The sequence below is a fragment of the Eumetopias jubatus genome, unplaced genomic scaffold (assembly GCF_037043125.1).
Source record: "Eumetopias jubatus isolate StellerSeaLion01/CBP00866 unplaced genomic scaffold, mEumJub1_p1.0 scaffold_1, whole genome shotgun sequence".
Lineage (NCBI taxonomy): Eukaryota > Metazoa > Chordata > Mammalia > Carnivora > Otariidae > Eumetopias > Eumetopias jubatus.
Window position 1 is genome coordinate 128,733,882 of NW_028274807.1, and position 21,276 is coordinate 128,755,157.

At 34.9% G+C, this 21,276-nt stretch overlaps 1 protein-coding gene across 4 annotated transcripts in view; it reads right to left on the reverse strand.

Annotated features, from left to right (window-relative positions):
* Positions 1–21,276, reverse strand: part of ATP2C1 (ATPase secretory pathway Ca2+ transporting 1) — a 165,692-nt gene that overhangs the window by 47,509 nt on the left and 96,907 nt on the right. For all 4 annotated transcript variants that reach the window (XM_088026210.1, XM_028099279.2, XM_088026223.1 and 1 more), the window contains 7 exons: positions 14,923–15,078; positions 13,903–13,971; positions 12,861–12,936; positions 9,605–9,671; positions 4,028–4,152; positions 3,059–3,156; positions 23–118 (listed from right to left, as the gene is read on the reverse strand). In XM_088026210.1, coding sequence (XP_087882336.1) covers positions 23–118; positions 3,059–3,156; positions 4,028–4,152; positions 9,605–9,671; positions 12,861–12,936; positions 13,903–13,971; positions 14,923–15,078 — 687 coding nt within the window. The remainder of the gene's footprint in view (positions 1–22; positions 119–3,058; positions 3,157–4,027; positions 4,153–9,604; positions 9,672–12,860; positions 12,937–13,902; positions 13,972–14,922; positions 15,079–21,276) is intronic.

Below are 21,276 nucleotides of genomic sequence, written 5' to 3' on the forward strand. Positions count from 1 at the left end.
TCTTAGAGAATGAAATATTTACCTCAACAACTCTGCTAACAGCTGGGTTATAGAATCCATGAACAACATCACCATCAACAATCACTTCCCCAAACGGATTGTAGCCAACACCAGTAACCTAAGGAACATAAAGTGGGGTCAATAATTCAACTGGTAGATAGTGACTTATAAAAAACAAAACCTACGATGACTTGTGTTCATTTCATTTTATACATTATGATTACTGTTAGTGTATATACCTAGAAAAGCATGTGTCTAAAAGAACATTTAATAGTTAAAAGAATATAAATTCTGGGGTGCCTGGGTGGTTCAGTTGGTTAAATGCCCAACTCTTGGTTTCAGCTCAGGTCATGATCTCATGGGTCGTGACACTGAGCCCCATGCTGGGTTCCAAGCTCAGCCCAGAGCATGCTTGAGATACTCTCCTTCTCCCTCTGCCCTTCTCCCCAACTCGTGCGCTCTCTCTCTCTCTCAAATAAAATAAAATCTTAAAAAAAAAAAAAAGAATATAGATTCTGGGGCGCCTGGATGGCTCAGTCGTTAAGTGTCTGCCTTCGGCTCAGGTCATGATCCCGGGGTCCTGGGATCGAGCCCCTCATCGGGTTCCCTGCTCAGCAGGAAGCCTCCTTTTCCCTCTCTCACTCCCCCTGCTTGTGTTCCCTCTCTCGCTGTGCCTCTGTCAAACAAATAAAATCTTAAAAAAAAAAAGAATATAGATTCTAATTTTCACCATAACGACAAACCTATAATTATATTAATAATTAAATTAATAATTATAACAATGTATAGTATATTTTAAGTAGAAACATTAATATATAATTATTATATAATTAATATAATTTTATATTGTTTATATATTTAATATATATATTTAATAAATATATTTTATATTGTTAATATAAATATAATTAATATAATTTTATATTGTTTCTACTTAAAATATGCCATAATAAAGGATAACCATGAAAACCTCTATACATAAATGAGCTTTAAATTTATATAACATTACATTTATAAACAGTAAATTTTCCAAGAATTCAAATCCATTTCCACATCTAACATTTGTGACAAACCTGAAACCCAGAAAAAAGCAGAATTCTTTTGGCAAATATGCAGGCTCAGAGACATTACATGATTTAACCTAGCACTTACAAACTACTTTAACATAGTATATTACATGCCAGTTTTAAAAATCAGAGGTAGAGAAAAGCCAGATACTTATTCCGTATGGCTAGAACAAACTAAGCCAACAAAAGTTAAATTTCACAGTAAAAATAAGACAGGTTAGAGAGAAATTAACAGTTAATGCTTGACATATGAAAGAATGGGCTTAAAACAACAGAAACTTATATTCTACCTTCCATACCTGAACCACACAAGCACATGTAACCCCAATGACCCTGAATCATCCAGAAAAGGCACATTCAACAACAGAGTATTGGGTATCCTTAACCAAATCTAACACCCTAAATATCAATAGTCTCATTTTAAAGCCTATGTAAAATGGAATTAAATAAACCTAAGTACAATTTCTGTCAATCTGTCTAATGATGTAGCAAATTGGATGCAAATACAATTTAAAATACTGTACCCATCCTAAGTAGTGTGAATGAACATACCAGCCAGAAATCCTTTCAAGACTGGGATGAAACTGGAACTTGTCCTTACCTAGCTTCAAAATTAACCAACACACACAGATGACATGCACTTAAGACACTGCCAAAAATATTATTTTTAAAATAAAATAATTCATCTATTCATTTATTCTTTCAACAAGTATTTACTACCAGGAGGCAGGCCCTGTGTTGGGCAACTTAGTTCTGCTCTAGTACAACTTATAGTATAAAGAACAGAAAATTTTACCTGGGCTGAAAATTAAAAGGCACTGAGTGCTATGAAAACAAATAACATATGGCCAGTTCTGGGTGGTCAGCAAAGCTTTTTTAAAGGAGTGGGGTTGAATGTTTATAGTAGCAATGTCCACAATAGCCAAACTATGGAAAGAGCCCAAATATCCATCAATAGATGAACGGATAAAGAAGATGTGGTATATATATACATACAATGGAACATTATGCAGGCATCAAAAAAATGAAATCTTACCATTTGCAATGACATGGATGGAACTAGAGAAAATTATGCTAATTGAAATTAAGTCAGAGAAAGATAATTATCATATGATTTCACTCATATGTGGAATTTAAGGAACAAAACAGAGGAGCATAGGAGAAGGGAGAGAAAAAGTAAGACAAAATCAGAGAGGGAGACAAACCATAAGAGACTCTTAATCATAGGAAACAAACTGAGAGTTGCTGGAGGGGAGATAGGGAGGATGGGGAAACTGGGTGATGGACATTAAGGAGGGCACAGGATGGAATGAGCACTGGGTGTTATATAAGACTGATGAATCATTGAACTCTACCTCTGAAACTAATAATATACTGTATGCTAATTAATTGCCTAGGAAGGAAGGAAGGAAGGGAGGGAGGGAGGTTGGTTGGTTGGCTGGAACTGAGTTGCAAAGGATGAAGACATAACAGACTGTCCTATGCAGTGAGAACAGCAGCAAAGGGCCTGAAGTAGGAGGAGTTTTGTCACACTGAGAGAATCATAAAGTCATGCATCTGGTACCCAGAAAGCAAAGTGAAACATAAGGATAAAGAAGGAAATAAGGAACAAAATATGTAGGGGCCTTGAAAGGCCATACTCAAGACTCCTGGTCACAATGGAAAGCCATTGAGACATCTTAATTAATTAATTAAAATAAACTTGCTAACATTTGGTTCTAAAAGATCCCTCAAGCTACATATAGAGCAAGAATAAGAGTTTGGTAACAAACGGCTAGGGGTGATTGAAAGACAGGTGCCAAGGATGATTCAAAGTTTCTGGACTGTACAAATGCAGTGGGATCAAGACTGGTACCATAAGGAAAAGGCCCCGCTGATAATGAATTTATAGCCCTTTTGAAGATAAGACACTAGAATTGTTAGGAATGTCTAAACACCAAAGATTCTTAACAAAGAATCTTTAACTGTTGTTAAAAAAATCTATAGAGTACCTCAGCATGCAGACCATCCGAAGTAAGGATGTGGGTAACAGTCATTTCATTCTTTGTCAGTGTTCCAGTTTTATCTGAACAAATCACATTACAGCAGCCTACAGAATAAATCATTACATGTCACCAAAAGAGTCAGGGAGAAATAAACAAGTTCACATTAAAAACAAATCAAAGACTCTGGAAGCCTGTCCGGTTTCTCTTAATTTTGTACAAATCAAGCTCACTGATAATTTTAAGATTGTTTTCTCTCATTATGCTTTTCACCACCATAAAGTAAGTTCTGAAATTAAAATTAAAAAATAGTGATAAATGTTGACTTTTTCTTATTAACCTGCAACTGAATTTCTACAGAGCTTCTCAGTATTAGCTTTATATTGTAACTTTATATGATACATTTTCTAGGAAGTTTTAAGGGTACCTAAATATAAACCCATATAATTTTTTCAGTGAGTAGTTATTTTGCCTTCTGAATATTATAATGCAAACTAAAAAATTAAATTCAATATTTTTGGATTCCTAAATTTTTTAAAAAAGAAGTTTCATAGCAAACATAAAGTTATGTTATAGCAACATTTAGCAACTGTTGTATGTTTATTGTTCTTATCAGCAAATTCACCTGGAATATGACATTCTAGGATCTATGATTATCAATTATCTTCCTTGAGATGTCAAAAGAAAAAAATTCTATTAATTTTACTCCAGGTTTCATTTGTTATAGATTTCTTTTTTACATGATTTAAGCATTAGAACATTCCATGACACAGTAAGATTTCTCTGTAAGTACACTGTCCGGAAAGACATACACTTCAATTACTTTTTCTGGTTCTGAAAACCATACTTAACTTTGCCACAAGTCAAATACCACTATTCTAGCCTCTCAGACAAAAACCGTACAACCTGAAGATGATTCACTGTTGATGTAAACTAACACACTATTGCATAAGTATGCTCATATTACCACATACTTACCCAGAGTTTCAACAATAGGCAGTTTTTTCACAATGGCCCTTTTCTTCACCATTCTCATAACACCAAGGGCTAGAGTCACTGTGACTACAATGGGAAGACCTTCAGGAATTGCTGCCACTGCCAAACTGTAACCAATATATACTTAGTATTGAAGTATAAATTAAATAGTACATACAGCAATAATTTCAATGGGCTGTTACTTAAAACAGACTAATAAAATATAAAATTAATACTATTAACACTCAAAAATGGCCTCAAGAGGAAGGGAAAGTTGATTAACATTTACTGGATACCTACTAGCTGCCAGGTTAAGTGTAGTGGTTGAAGAATGTAGGTTGTGATATCAGATTACCTAGATTTATACCCATGGCTTCACCAATTTTTACCTGTTTGACCCTGAGCTATTATTAGTCTACCTCTGTAGTTTAGTTTTCTCATCTATAAATGCAGTTAACAGTAAGAAGCATTCAAACAAAAACTTAGACATGACTGTTCATAGCAGCACTATTTACAATGGCCAAAAGATCACTGTAATGTCCATCAAGTGATAAATGGGAAATTGTGGTGTATCCATACAATAAAGTATTCCACCATAAAAAGAAATGAAGTACTGATACATGCTACAACATGGATGAACCTTGAAGACATTATACTAAATTAAAGAAGCCAGACACAAAAGACACATAGTGTTTTTATTCCATTTACATGAAATTAACAATAAGCAAATCCATAGAGACAGAAAGCAGTTTAGTGGCTGCCACAGGCTAGGGAGAAGGAAGAAGAGTGATTGCCCAGTGGGCACAAGGTTTTCTTTTGGGGTGATGACACTCAATAATGGTTGTGGTTGTACAACACTATGGACTTAATTCCATTGAATTGTACATTTTAAAATGGTAAATTTTATGTTATATGTATTTTATCACAACAAAAAATTAGTTTCCTTTTGCAAATTTAAAAAAAAATCAAATTAAGTCTATTTTTTATCCCATTCCAAGTATTAGCTCTTGACTCTCCTACAGGTAAGAACATATGCGTTCCTGTTCTTCATTCTAATATTGTTGCATCCACTGCTTCTACTCACCAATTTCTATTACCTACTTTTTCCTTAGCATGATCTAACTTGTAATCATTAGCATCCTGTTCTGTAAGCATTATTAAGCTTTCATGCTCTGTTTACAGGTTAATTCTAAAATTAGAAAGCCAATGAATGACACAATACCACTGGCTAAATAGTGTACACAAAGAGTCAAGAAATATGTGCTCATCAGGGCATCTGGGTGGCTCAGTCAGTTTAAGCGTCTGACTCTTGATCTCAGCTCAGGTCTCAATCTCAGGGTTGTGAGTTCAAGCCCCACACTAGGCTCCAAAGAAATATGTGCTATCATTAATACTTCCTTCTCTCTTTTGAACTATTCTAAGCTGAAACAGAAAACTTTTTCGTAGGCTTCCATTAACCCTCAATGTATCAGGAAAAATAGACATCATTGTTCATACTCTAGATCTAATGGACCTTTCCATTCTTTTGTTTTTAAGTCACTTTATAAATAATTTGCAGAGGAATAAAATGGATTGTGAAAAACGTCATTAGAAATTTTTAATTTTAACCTTAAACTACATTCCTGGATTTGAAGGTATACATATATCTGAAAGGGGCAATGTCCTCCGGATGCAACTAATGGCTCATGAACTGTCAGGAAAGAACCTGGAATACATTCACTTTACAAATACTGATTTCAAATTCAATAAACATTTCCAATAGGTTATAGGCTTATCAATTCTGGTTTCACTTTTTGTATTTGTATCTTCAAAATGCAACATTTTTGAAATTGTGGATGGCTAATTCTGCTGAAAAAAGAACAGTCATCATCTTTGTAACATAATTTTTAGATTTATAAACACCAATAACATGAGTTCAATTAGTTTTTCATTTCTATGTCATCTATTTCCTTTTAATCACTTTTATATTCACATCAGCCTTTGGTTTTCTCCACTTATAAATGGTATAAAGTAAAAGTTGGAAAACAAGTATCATAAAAGATTAAACAAAACTATCACACGCACACTTTTAACAAAAAGGGGTGGTCTAGGTTCTTGCTGGAAAACACTGCATGATGAATTCCTTGCTGTAGAATGACTAACTGAAAGGGAATACCTGTCCTTCCCTTTTGTCCTTAGAAAGAAACTATTCACTCATTAATTCAGGAGTTTCAGAAAATTTAGACTACCATCATCCAAAGATTCAGAGTGTTAAGATTTCACTTTTTTTATTAAATTTCACCCCCATCATTAGAGCATACAGTGGCTCTTTGTCTCCTTGCATTCATCTTCTGGTTTGTCCAATTACTCTTCTATCAATTATTCTTTGGCATTATGGTGGAAAGCAAAAAATTATGATTCTTAACTTTAATGAGTAAAAACAAAAAAAGACAATGACTGTCTCTAGACCTCTTTTATACCTTTGTAAATGACAATGTAATATTTCTGAGCAACATAATAAAAAAATGAAAGGATAACAGAATAATGATGATTTACTTTATTATTACATCAACCCTATAAGTGATCCCATCATTCTTCTGCATTCTTACTGTTTTTACTCATTTTTAGAACAGCTGGAAATAATTATTAAAATAATTGGTAGAGGGGCATCTGGGTGGCTCAGTCCTTAAGTGTCTGCCTCCAGCTCACGTCATGATCCCAGGGTCCTGGAATCGAGTGCCACATCGGGCTCCCCTTCTCCCTCTCCCACTCCCCCTGCTGTGTCAAGTCTCTGTCAAATAAATAAATAAAAATCTTTAAAAATAAATAAATAAATAAAATAATTGCTAGGGTAATAAAATAATATAATGCTTCAAGACACAGGAAAAATAAGGTCACAAAAGATCCCATAATATATCTCACTTAAATTTATAAAAGGACAATGGACCCATATAATTGCAAAATAGAATGAGTTTTATTCTATTAAAAATTTTTTAATGCTTTGTCCTTTGTAAGACCTTGAAGCAGAAATAAAAATATCAATCTATAAAATTGAACTTCTCAAAAAAAAACCCCTCAAAATCTAAAAATAAGTCCAATAGATAATATGATGTTTAGTATCTCACACTCATGCCTCATTGTAAATTTATTTCATATTTCACCCAAGTCTTTTTTATACAGATTGAAGCCAAGAGTTTCAAATTGTATTTTTGCTCCTTTAAGGAAAAAAATATACTCCTTCACCCTATCACAAATATCTTTTAACCTCTTATTCAACCTACTTATTCCATTTGATTTTTTTTTTAAATTCACTGTTTTTGTTCTAACATTTGAACTATTACTTCCTAGGCCTACGATAGAGCTGTCATCCAACATTTCTTTTCTTTAGATGCCTAGGTGAGTTCTACTCTTACTTATATCCCATACATCATCTTCCTTTTTTTCATCCTTGTTTTACTATAATTCATAGAGGACAGGGAAGGAATAAATTTTCTGATTATTTACCTATTTGTAATTAACTGGATCGGTATGTTGTCTCTGCCTAGATTTATAGATTTAAAATCCTTTCCCCTCATACTTTGATAGCACTGCCCCACTGTTCTCTAATGTAATCCAATGTTACTGTGGAGGAAGGGTTAATAAAATCCTTTTCCCGTAAATCTCTAGCTCTGTTCCTCTAGTGACCTGGTTAGGGTAGTTAGGTCAACTATGTTGCTAGGCAACACTGCTTATGATAAAGGGATCTCCTGACTGATAAACCATCTATGGACTAGAAGAATTTTAATTATCTTACAGGAAGCCATCACTTTGGGTTTCCTAAGTGTAGGTGACTCTTATAACTGGACATGTCTCTTGCAAACACCCTGGAAAGTATGTTTCCAGAGATGTTGGCCCTCACGGAGTATGAACTTTTTTTTTTTTTTTAATTTTTAAAGATTTTATGTATTAGAGAGAATGAGAGAGAGAAAGCATGAGAGCGGGGAGGGTCAGAAGGAGAAGCAGACTCCCCGCCAAGCAGGGAGCCCGATGTGGAACTCGATCCCGAGACTCCAGGATCATGACCTGAGACGAAGGCAGTCACTTAACCAACTGAGCCACCCAGGCGCCCTGAAGTATGAACCATTTTAACCCAGGGTAGCTCCCCAACTCACAAGGTCATCCCAATCTCCTTGTACCTAAAGCTGAACTGCTGCAGAGACTCTCAGAAGATGGCTGCCTTAAGTTGCCCCACTGTTCAGAGCACAGGTACCAATTGTGACCTATTAAAGTTTTGTCAGTTGAAATGTTTAGAATAGAGTCTAAAAAGACCCCATGGGGGCACCTCGGTGGCTTAATAAGTTAAGTGTCTGCTTTCAGCTCAGGTCATGATCCCGGGGTCCTGGGATCGAGCCCCCATCGGGCTCCCTGCTCAGCAGGACGTCTGCTTCTCTGTCTCCCCCCACCCCCCCACCAATGCTCTCTCTCCTACCTCTCTCTAATAAAAAAATAAACTCTTTCAAAAATAAAAAAAACCATGGTGGAAACTGCAACTGCCAACGAGAAATGTGATACCAGTCTAATTATCCTTCCTTTATAGATGACCTAACTTGTTTTCTTTAATTTAATAATGATGTATCCAGGTTGGGCGTTTTTTTCATCCTGTTTGGCATTTAGAGAATCCACACAAACTATAAAAATTTCATGTCTTGCTTCAGATTGAGAAAATACTCTATCATTTCTTATGTAATTTCTTCTTCCCTCTTTTTGAAACTCTTATTGGGTAGATATGGCATTTATTAAATTATTCTTTGTCACTTTTATTCCATTCTCTGTTTTGGACATTTTACTTGATTTGTGGGGGATCCCTCTTTGACTTTACATTACAGCCCTTATACTGAATTTTTAATTTGAGCAGTTAAAATCGTAATTTCTAAAAACTCTTTTTGTCCTCTGATCCTCTTTTAGGTAATCTGTTTATCATGAATGCAGTTTCTTTACAGATCTCTGAAAATAAAAATGCTTTCTAAATTTTTCTGCTTGGGGCGCCTGGGTGGCTCAATTGGTTAAGCGACTGCCTTCGGCTCAGGTCATGATCCTGAAGTCCCAGGATCGAGTCCCACATCGGGCTCCCTGCTCAGCGAGGAGCCTGCTTCTCCCTCTAACCCTCCCCATCTCATGTACTCTCTCTTTCTCATTCTCGCTCTCTCAAATAAATCAATCTTAAAAAATAAATAAATAAAAATAAAAAATAAAAATAAATTTTTCTGCTATTTCTTCAATTTTTCATTTTCCTCTGAGACCTGATTATTCAATTTCTATTATTATGGTCTTTCTCTTTCATGCTGCTAGTTTTCAGTTAGGCAATGCTTGTCTACTGATATATAAAAATGCAGTATTAGACTGATAATACCAGACATCTGGTGCAGGTTTTCTTCTGCTATATATGTAGGTTTTCATTTTCCTAGAATTCATTTCAATATATGAATTCTGAACTATTTAAGTAGAAACACTATTCTCTTTTCTGTTCATATAATACCTCCATAATGGAATATAACCTATGCCTATTAGAGAAATAAGAGAAGGAAAAGAGACTCAATTTATAAACAAATGATTAGAACTTACCTTACACTAATAGTAAACATTTCCAGGATATCTTTTCCTAGTAACCAGCCAACCAACATGATGATACCTGGAACAAAAATCAAATAACTATGTTTCCCTTTATATATAATCACATAAGTATAGATGGGCTAGAATAACAAGCTGAGGGCAGCCAAAAAGTCCCCTGACATAAAGGAAGGTGCATCAGATCACAATTACATGATTTTACAAAAATCCACTGAGCAGGGGAGATTAAAATTAATGCTGCTTAAAGTCAATGCTGTATATGCACACACACCACACACACACACACACACACACACACACACACACACACACACACACACACAGTTTTTACCTTTTGTTACCACTGCTGCCACCCACCCCCCTTAAAGCAATAATATCTGAGGATTCACACTATAAGAAAATATTACCAGTATTTTCATACAACAGGAGAAAAAAAGAAGGTAGAGTAAGACATATAGATCTATTTATTAACAGCTTTGCAAAAATAAACCCTGGAACTTTACTTCTCTTAACTAAATATCCAGGCAATATGTATAAAATTCGTACTATAAACAAAAGAATACTTAATTAGGACTTGGCTCAGAGAGTGATTTATCTTACTTAACATATCTAAAATTGCATTAACATTTAAAAATTACTACTTTTAATGGCATTTACAAATAAAAAAATCAATTAATATATGGGGTGCTTGGGTGCCTCAGTCGACTAAGCATCTGCCTTCGGCTCAGGTCATGATCTCATGGGTCCTGGGATCCAGCCCCATGTCAGCTTACCCCACCCCCTGCTTGTGCACACCCTCTCTCTCTCTCTGTCAAATAAATAAATAATCTTTTTAAAAATCAATTAACATAAACCGAACAACATACTCTGCTTTAACCTTTGTCTCTGAAATGAAGGAGGGCTTGGAGTGCACCACTGGTTTTGTGAGAAAAAACAGTATCATTATAGACAATAAAATAAAGCCACTTCAAGATTGTATTCTAGATCAATATAAACATTTAAACAAGTTTTTCTTCATCTTTCTACAATTATAAAATAATAATCCAGATGGTGACACTCTAAGATCCTATCCAAAATACTATCCTAACAAAAAAAATTATGTTCAATGAACTATACCAGGGGTCAGCAAGCTATAATCTGTGAGCCTCCTGCATGCTTTTGTAAATAAAGTTTGTTGGAACATAGCCACATCCACTTGTTTCTATACTGTCTATGATGCTTTCCTGTTGATGGCAGAGTTGAGCATTTCCATCAGAGAATACTGGAAATACTTTGGTAAGGACCAAAGGCTAAAATATTTACTGTCAGGCCCTTTACCCGCCCCCCAAAAAAGTCTGCTGACCTCTGATTTTGATCTTAACCTTTATCCTATTCCATATACTATCCTAACAAGAAAAACTGTTTAATGCATTATATTAAAACCAGATAATCATAAAGTTGAAAGATTCTTATCACTAAAAGTGAGGTGGTTTCATGGTACAGCATTAATATAACTGGGGAGATTTCACTGGCTAAATGCCCTTAGACTTATCAAATTCCTATAAATTCTAGAAAATAAACAGTAATAATCAAATAATCAAATTAACTACCTACTACTTAAAAATGAGGAATGAAATACCTTTCTACATTCTACTTTACTATGAAGGCAGAGAGATCAATAGAATATTTAAATAATTATTTAACTGAAACTGCATAGCAGAAATCTGCTTTAACTTAAAAACTGTATTATTATTTTGAAACTTTAAGCTAACAAGAATAACTAAAATAATATCATGGAGGGACACCTGGGTGGCTCAGTCAGTTAAGCGTCTGCCTTTGGCTCACAGGGTCCTGGGACTGAGTCCCACATTGGGCTCCCTGCTCAGTGGGAAGCCTGCTTCTCCCCCTGCCTGCCGCTCCCCTTGCTTGTGTGCTCCCTCTCTCTCTCTCAGACATATAAATATATAAAAGCTTTAAAAAAATTAAAAAATAAAATAACATCATGGAAAAATTAAATGAGCAAGGACTCCAAAATTGATTCAAATGTTTAATGTATGATAAAGATGTCATTTCAACTCAGTGACTAAACAATGGACTACAGAATTAAAGGTATTGGGATAATTAACCTTTGAGTAAAAATGTTATTAACTCTACCTTAAGTCTTATACTAAAATAAATTCTAAATAGTAAAATTAAGTGTCAAAAATAATAACTGAAGTAGTTGACTGATGTTTAAATAGATATAAACATAAACACTTTCCACAACATGAGGTTGGGATAGCCTTTATGAACTGAACAAAGACAGAAACTATAACTGCAGAGATTAATAGGACAATTATATCAGAAGATGTTTCAATTACTCTCTCTCTCGTACCAAGTTTATTATATTTATCCCTCAAAGGGAATTTAAAAATTGGAGGGAAAAAACATAAAAAAAGGATGGATATCCTAATTGTACAAAGAGCTGTTACCAACCTGAGACTCAAGCCACAAGAGAAGAAGGGATAAGACAGATTGGCAGGTCATGAAATAAAAAGGACCAACACATATGACGAGAGTGCTGTTTTTCTATAATGAACTGTGAAATAAAATAATGAGAAGTCTTTTGTCTGTTAATGACAACAAAGTTGGCAAGGGTGCTGGAAGAGAAATACCTCTGTCTTGCTGATGAAAGGTATTATTTGGCAATATAAACAAAAAACTTTAAAAATATGCCAAAAATTTGAAAATTACATGGATACTCTTTGACCCAATAATTTTACTTTTATGAATTTAATAAGATATCCTCACTGAAGAATCATTTACGTAATTTTTAAAAACTCAAAAAACATAGAAATGTCTTCAAGAGGTCTAAGATATTTTTTTCCCACATAATGGAGTACTATACAACCACCTATTTCATGACATCAATTCAATGAGCACCTATTTAATGACAAGATGCTTATGAAGAAAATGTGAAACAAAAAAGGAAAAATAGTCCATAAAACATTACTAACATTTTGTTGAAAACTAGAAAGACAAATACAAAAATGTTTATAGAAATGCTCCTTGATTATAGGAATTACATGGAGTTCTAATTTATCCTTGTAGAAAAGGACAATGGTTGGGGGCTGGTTTTATAATTTTTAAAAAGTAGTAGTAAGCTAAAATTTAATTAATTAAATGAATAAACAAATTCACACAGCTATCTAAACTGCCTTACCCCACCCACACACACACACACACAAACCTAAGTAAACAGATGAGATATACATACTCACTCCTCTCTTACCTATTATACCAAAGGAGTAAAAGGAAAGCTGTTTTCCTAAAAGGTCCATGCTCTTCTGCAGAGGGGTTTTTGGTGCCTTGACAAATTGGAGAAGAGTGTCACTACAATGAGCTAAATTTAGTAAAATAAAATAGGTGCCAGGGACTCTGCTAAGTGCTTCACATATTCATGCTAGCTCTTGACATACCCATGACATACACATCTCTCCCTTAAGGTCAGTATGACTCCCTTTACTGAGGAAACAGGCTGAGACTTTTAAAAGCTTGTTTATTTAAAAGGTCCATGCTCCCCATACCTGTTTTTGAGAAGAAATCTATTCTCCCTACCAGCTTTTCCAGGACTTTATTACCATTCACTGCCCCTCACTTTTCCAATCTTCTCCTTTCTGTATCCACAAACAAGCTCGCAATCCAAGTCTTTTTCTCCAGCTGGCTCCCTGACTGGCTAACTCCCTTCTCTAGCACTTCCCTCACTGCCAAGCTTCTTGGAATGGTTTTATATACTGCATCACATACTGGGATCTTGGCAGGTTACATGAGAAATCCAGATGACTCAGGGAGAATATGACATAGGTAGAATGCAACTTCTTTTTTATAAGAAAGTATTTTCAATGAGAGAACTATTCTTCAATATCCTTAAACAAGAATATCTTCCAGATTATTTTACTTTACAATCTTTTCCCCCCATTACTTGGAATTAAATAAAGTTGGGAATTTTGGTAGAAGACAAATATACCATTTAGTGATTTTTAAAATTAATCTTCCTAAAAAGAATAGGACCTATAAATAATTGGCTATAAACCTTTTTCTCCTATAAACAATGAATATCAAAATGTTTTAGCATATTAACAATGTCAAGTCAAGCCTTTTCAAATACAGTCTTTCCAATTATGTTTTTAAACACAGACAACTGAGTGATATTCTGAATAAACTACTACTTTCAATAGCACATAAAATAATCCACCAATACTTTCTGTTCCTCTACTTGTAATAGAGAATTTCAGATTTGAAATTAAAACATCATTAACAAAGTAAGTACTTACTTCTTCTGCTTGCATCATTTTAAAAACCTCTCCAAATTCAGAATTTTCTCCTGTTCCAATGACAATACCCTAAAGGGAAAAACAGGAAAATACATTTACATTCAAATGGAATCACCTCTCTCAAGCAAAAAAAACAAAAACCTCTCATTCACTTTCTCCAAAGTCTTACCCACAGTCAAGATGACTGACACACATATCCAAGGTTCCCTTACCAAATTAACTTTGTGGTATTACTATAGATCACTAGTATTTATGCCTTACTATATAAGCCTTGACCCAATTCTGAGGCCCATTCTTTGTCTGTATCAATATTTCTGAAATTCAAAACTATCTTATACTCAAGAGAGACATTTAATGTATTTTCTTTTTCCCCTCAAATGCTACTGAATCATGTCTTTTATATTTGTGAAGTATTAGAATCCAGGAAACAAAATATCTAAAATCCATCAGTGAGTGATATATATTCAGAATATGATAGCCAGTACCATCATCATAAATTAAATTTTTATTTAGCTAGTAATGAACATATCCATGTGCCGCTGTTTCTATCTAAAAAAAAAAAAAAAAGAAGAACAGATGCTGAGGACTATGTTTTTAAGGCTCCATTATCTGGCAAACGGCAGAACTATGGACATATTACACCTCAGGGACATAGGCGCCTTGGTCTCACAAATAGTGGCTATGGGTTAGGTTCAATTGTCATTTCTTCGTCATATATTTTTTTTAAAGATTTTATTTATTTATTTGACAGACAGAGACACAGCGAGAGAGGGAACACAAGCAGGGGGAGTGGGAGAGGGAGAAGCAGGCTTCCTGCTGAGCAGGGAGCCCAACGCAGGGTTCAATCCCAGGACCCTGGGATCATGACCTGAGCCGAAGGCAGACACTTAATGACTGAGCCACCCAGGTGCCCCCCCTTCGTCATATATTTTTAAGAAGAGACATAAAATTACCAAATAGAACTTTAAAAAGGGTTGAAAACAAAGAAACTGCTACTTTCAAAACAAGAGAAAAAATTACCTTTGCTTTGCCACATCTGACCAGTGTTCCCATGAAGGCAATGTTACTTCTTGATGCAAGATCTCCATTAGTTGCAGCCGGCTGAGGAGCAGTCACCTTAGAACAAGGTGTTGTCTCTCCCGTCAAGCTGGACTCATCAATGGAAAGATCCACAGCCTTGGAGAACATAAAGTACTCCATTAAGTTCAAGTTTGAAGACTCTCTGTGCTACATTTAATATCTGAAGAGTTTGTAACCATCACTTCTTTCTCAAATATCCCCTTTCTGATAATTACCGAAATCTTTTATTATATCCATTACTCTAAGAAGACCAGAATAAGTACAACCATGTTTAAAATATGCAGGGAAGTCAACAAAATCCAGCATGCAAAACAGAATGCTATAGTGGGAGACAAGATTAGCCTACATTTCAAAAAACAACTAGAGAAAAGAAACACTAGCTGAGACTTTAGAGAAAACAATTCTCATGATAAAATATTACTTCCTAATTTTGCCATGAACTGAAGTTATGAAAATGTGTTTGGCAGATTAAAAACAGACATGCAGAAAGAGAAATATGAATAAAAGATTAAAAAAAGTACTGAGAGAGAAATCATTTCATCATTTTGGGCTCAATTTTCGTGAAACTCTGCTTGCTATATACATCCTTACATTTATCCCAAATTTATGTCAGCAAAAATCAAAAAGGTATATAAATGTTTCCATGCAGATCACGAATATCATATTATCTCCCATCTGTGCAACAGGATTCAATTTCTGAGAGTTTCACTACTAACACCTGCCCTAACATGCCAAATAATAATTAAGTTTTCACCTACCCCAGCATGCCAAAAACAAAACAAACAAACAAAATCATCATTTTACATGTGAAAAACACTGCAGATGTGAGCTGGCTTTGTTTCTGAAAGTAGGACCCACACAAAAATAGTTCCAAGGATGTTCACAGACATTGGGTATAATGTGATAAGACAGATGACACTCTCTCTCTCTCTCTCTCTCACACACACACACACACACACACACAATGGGTACTAAAGTCAAGTAAGTTTTAGAAATACTGAGTTAAGAGTTAAACAGCTTCCCCTTCTTAAGTAGTGCTTCTTTAAACCTTCAATAGGTCAGTGTGAATCACCTCAACTGAAATACAGATACAAAAGTTGTCAAAGTGTGGTCCCAGCAGGACCAGCATAACCAGCATCACATCTCCCTACCTCCTCAGAACTTGTTAGAAATTCACTACCCTACTTTAAATACGGAGGTGGGAGGGTAAACCTAAAAGACTATAAGCCCTCCAGATGACTCTGAGGCATATTTAACTTTGAGAATCAATGGAATAGAGTTTAACAAATTTCTTTGATCCATTTTATTCCAGAAGCTTTATTCTAGGGTCTTTAGGATACTTTGAGAAACTAGGACCCAGTACATGATTTTACTCATTTTACAGGTTAATTCATTCACCCAAAAAACATTTATTGACTACCTTAACTATGTACCAGGCACTGAGATAGAACCTAAAAAGAAACAAGGTAAGGAAATGAACCCAGAGCAGTTAAACGACTGTGCAGTCTTGCTGCTATTATAAACTGAGCTGGTGTTCTCAATTAGGCCTCTTGATTGATATCTCATACTATGTACAAAATACTCTAAATTTGAAATCCTGCTGGGGGTTTTTTCTTGGGGGGGTGGGGGGTGGAAATAATAAATCTCATCTTTTTAAATGGTTCATTTTTTCATGAGCATAAATATCTCATAGAAAATAAATATTAAAAATTGGCTCATGCATTCTCCCCATCTACACAGTAAAACTATATTTTAACTTGAACAATCTCATGGATTCATTCACTTAAAAAGTATTTATTAATGCCAGGCCCTGTACTATATCATACACAGTGGAAATTAGCAGTAAAACTAAGTTCCTGCCCTCAGCTCTTTCCTTATGGGAAAGTCATGTAAAAATAAATAAACAAGAGTATGTAATATAATACCTTGTAATGAGGAAAAAATGCATAAGGATGGAGAGTGACATTTTAGATAAAGGAAAGAACATCTTTCAAAAGTAGACAACCCTTCTGTAGAGTCATGATTGCCCCATGAGGGCCCCAAGGATGGGCTACAATGAGAATGAAAGGATTCTAGGCAAAGAAAGCAAAAAGTACAGACTATTGGAGTAGGAATATGCCCGGTGTGTTCCTGTGCTAGGGAGACACATAGCTTTGCAAATGTAATCAAGAGTTTACGGATTAGATCATGCAGCTGAAAAATGTTCAGAATGAAAATAAATTATATCATCCAATTTCCAAGAGACTAAACTGTGCTAGTATTTCCTAAAAGTTTAATACCATATAAATGTTATAGATTTTAGTTATCAAAACGGGTTTATAAAAAGTCTTCCTTAAAGCACAGATCACTTGTCCTTTAGTCTTTAAAAAGCTTCCCATTTTCTATAATTGTGTATGCAGACAGGCCAGGTAAATCTGGGTTCATTACCTTAACCCAACTACAGATTAAAAAAAAAAAAAAATCCACCATGTTCAAAGGCAAAGGAATTTTTCTTTATTAAAGGAACATACTTATTTGACTTTTTCTTCCCAAATTAAACTTAGGACTATACAGTTTTTCACACTAATACATTCTATTACCAAGGTAAGAAAAAAAAGGTTAGGTTGTTCTTCAAAGATGATGCTAGTACTAAAACAATCAGCTAATATTTCATTGCTTACTATCTGCAAGGCACTTTGCTACATCTATGCTAAGTTATCTGTTAACAACTACTTAGCTACTAACAACTCCAATGAGGTAGGTACTATTATTAACATCCCCACTATTGTAGAGACACTCTGAAAGGTTAAGTAACTCAGCCAACATCATACAGATAGTAAGCTATGGAGACAAACCCAAACGTTGACAGATTAACTCCGAATTCCTATTAACTATTTAGAGAATCAATTTGCAAATTATTTCTCCTCCCTAGTTTTGTAACTACTTCTAGAAGACATTAAGAAAAGATATATTTAAAAATTATATTATTCTGAATTACAAGTCAACAAAAAAGTTTTTATTTAGCAAGCTCTTCAATGATTGTTATAAAAATCAAAGCTGCCTGTAATTTTTTTAATTAGAAATGAGACCTGCTAATATTTAAAAACAAATATTTGTGTACATCTATAGAACTCCTACTCTCTGAGAAAGGCAAAATTAATGTTTTTTCCATTGAAGACTTTCTACTTTAAACATAAATCTTAAACATGGATAAATACTAACATTTGGTGGTTGTTAGAACAAAGAATATGAAAATAATCTGACTTTTTTTTTTAAGATTTTATTTATTTGAGAGAGAGAGAGAGAATGAGCAGTGGGAGGGACAGAGGGAGAGAGAGAGAAAAGGAGAAGTGGACTCCCTGCTGAGCAGGGAGCCCAAAGCAGGGCTCAATCCCAGGACCCTGGGATCATGACCTGAGCCAAAGGCAGATGCTTAAACGACTGAGACACCCAGGCACCCCGAAAATAATCTGACTTTTTTAAAAGGGAAGAAAAGCATAGCTTTATTGGCTCTGTCAGTGACCTAGCCCTTCAGTGTCAACCTTAGCAGTTCAATAAGCATTTAACAGGAATTTTTGTTCAAGTCAAGTTTTTCTACAAAGAAAAGACATCATTTTTAGCACACTAGCAGTCAGCTCTGTCTAGTGTAGAAACTGATGTGAAAAAAAGCTTTAGATCTTTATTTTATATATATATGTATATATATTTGTATTATATATTAAACTTATAATTTACATATATATAAATTATATAAATGTGTAAAAAAAAATCAAAAATATATTATCAATATATTGCTCAGTCAATAGAGCATATGACTCCTGACATCAGGGCCCTGAGTTTGAGCCCCACATTGGGCCTAGAGCTTACTTTAAAAAAAAAAAAAAGAATACATTATCAATAAAATTTGTCCAAATCATACAATGTAGCAAACTGCACAGATCTCAACTGTCTGTTGAACAAGAATATTTTTTTAAGTTTATTTATTTAAGTAATTTTTATATCTAACGTGGGGCTCAAACTCAAGACCCTAAGATCAAGAGTTGCCTGCTCTTCCAACTGAGCCAGCCAGGTGCCCTGAGCAAGACTATTTTCTAAGTTACAACTTATTTTCTCTTGTGATTACAAGAGTCTCCGCATGTAGTTTTGGGGGAATGAGGGGAAGTAAGTCATTTCTAAGAAGGTGGTATTTAATGAATTAGGCAAGCCTATTACAGTTTAACAAAGTCAAAATTTAATTCATCTGAAAAGAAAAATATTAGAGTCATTTATCCATTGCATTTATGAGAAAGGGAAAGGTAGGATAAAATGAAATCAAAGAACCAGCCAGCTCCATGCCCTCCAGCCAAAAGTTTAAATGTTAAACCTTCAGAAGAGCTGTTAATGAAAAAGGAAACCGACTGTTTCACTTTCTCTTCATTATTCCTCAGGCACTCTACAGGAGGTGTGAATAAGACACAACACAGTTCAAAAGCCGGAATATAAATAAGAAACAAGATGTATACATAATCCACATCTGAATATTTAACACTTACAGAATAAAACTGGTTGAAAAACTTCACAGAATTATTCCTATAAAACATTAGGCAGAAGGAAACTACAAGCCAAAGTCACAAAGTTTTCCTAAAAAGCAAAAAATGACTGCTTAAAAAAATTAGTTAATATGGAACAACTGACAGCTACAAATAAGTTCTTAAACTAAAGAAAGGCTTGGTATACTGTATGCTGCTAAATCAATTACCTCTCTAGTCTAGAATTAAAAGAAAATCAGAAATGGCTTTCTTTCCCCAGAAAAGAATTCCAAACTAATCATTTGCAGATGCCTGATCAGGACAAAATTTCTTACTTTTGGTCTCAAAAATTAGGATTCCTCTTACTGTTTATTCAAATGAAGGAAAATGTAATTAAAACTTCTTCATGAGCTCTAGTTTATTAACAATCAAAACCTAACCAACTAAAGTAATAAAGCTGAAGGGACTCCATTTTAGAAAAACTCCATCTCTGCCATTTTTCTTTTAGGCCTCATTTACTCATGTTCTGAATCAAAGAAGCTATGTTCCCACTTCAAGGAGGAAGCAAGAAAGTGAATCACTCTCTGAGTTTTGTCCTAGGCCCCAAACACCTCACAACATCCAAGAAGAGCCAGATCCTGACACTGGCATCAACACCCTCTACCTTCGGTCATTTATGAAATAACACCTATTGTTCACCTGACACTCACCCTTGATTGGACCCTACCCAAGATCCCTGAAGGAACACATACCCTAGACCTCTTTCCTATATAAACCCCTAACCCCAAACAATGACAAGACTCATTCTCCTCTCCCTTCAAGTCTCCCAGATGCTCCCTATGCTATTCTGTCACTCATACTACTCAATAAACTCTTTTTTCACTTTCTCCTGCTCATATTTGATTTCTATCCTGCATGAAGCCAAGAACCCTCTTGGCTGCTCCTATGGGAGCATCCCCTGGTTCTTAGACCCAATCTACCTGCATCACAACCAAGTGTTATAAATTATTAAAAAGGCCTACATGAATGGATTTTAACATGGTAAATATTAACATGAATTGTTAACTTTCTGACTTAAGTGCTAGACAGATTCAACTTGATCAAGTTGCTAATAACTTAAAGACCAGTATTTGGTTAACAATGATTTCTAGGATATTTCGCTAAGACTATTTAAAGACACCAAATTTCAAAAAGGGACCTACTTTTGCTTTCCTACAGTATGAAATGAGACTCTTAAAGCAAAGAGACTCTTACTTCAAACCCTCCCATATCGTCTTTTTAAATTTTAGTGACTTAATGAAAACAAAAAGTTTTCTCTTCAACATTTTAAACATAAATAGCATTCCTCAGCTCACACAGCCTTTTTGGTTTTTTTTTAAGATTTTATTTATTTGACAAGAGTGAGAGAGCACAAGCAAGGGGAACAGTAGAGGGAGAGGGAGAAGCAGGCTCCCTGCTCAGCGGGGAGCCCGATATGGGGCTCAATCCCAGGACCCCGGGATCATGACCTGAGCCGAAGGCAGATGCTTAACCATCTGAGCTACCCAGGCGCCCCAGCTCACACTGCTTTTTAACCAATGATCTATACAAATAAGACAATAAAACCCTAAGCACATCTCAAGCTTATACAATCTAAGAGAACCAACATTCCCAGTGCTCCACATTTGGATGGGGTTTCCAAACTGTATAATAACAATACTACTTCAGAAATATACATCCTTTCCAAAACCACAATGAGTGATTACATCGAACAGTTTTTAGTAAACAGGAATGTTTCTAAATTCCACAAATACACCACATACCTTCT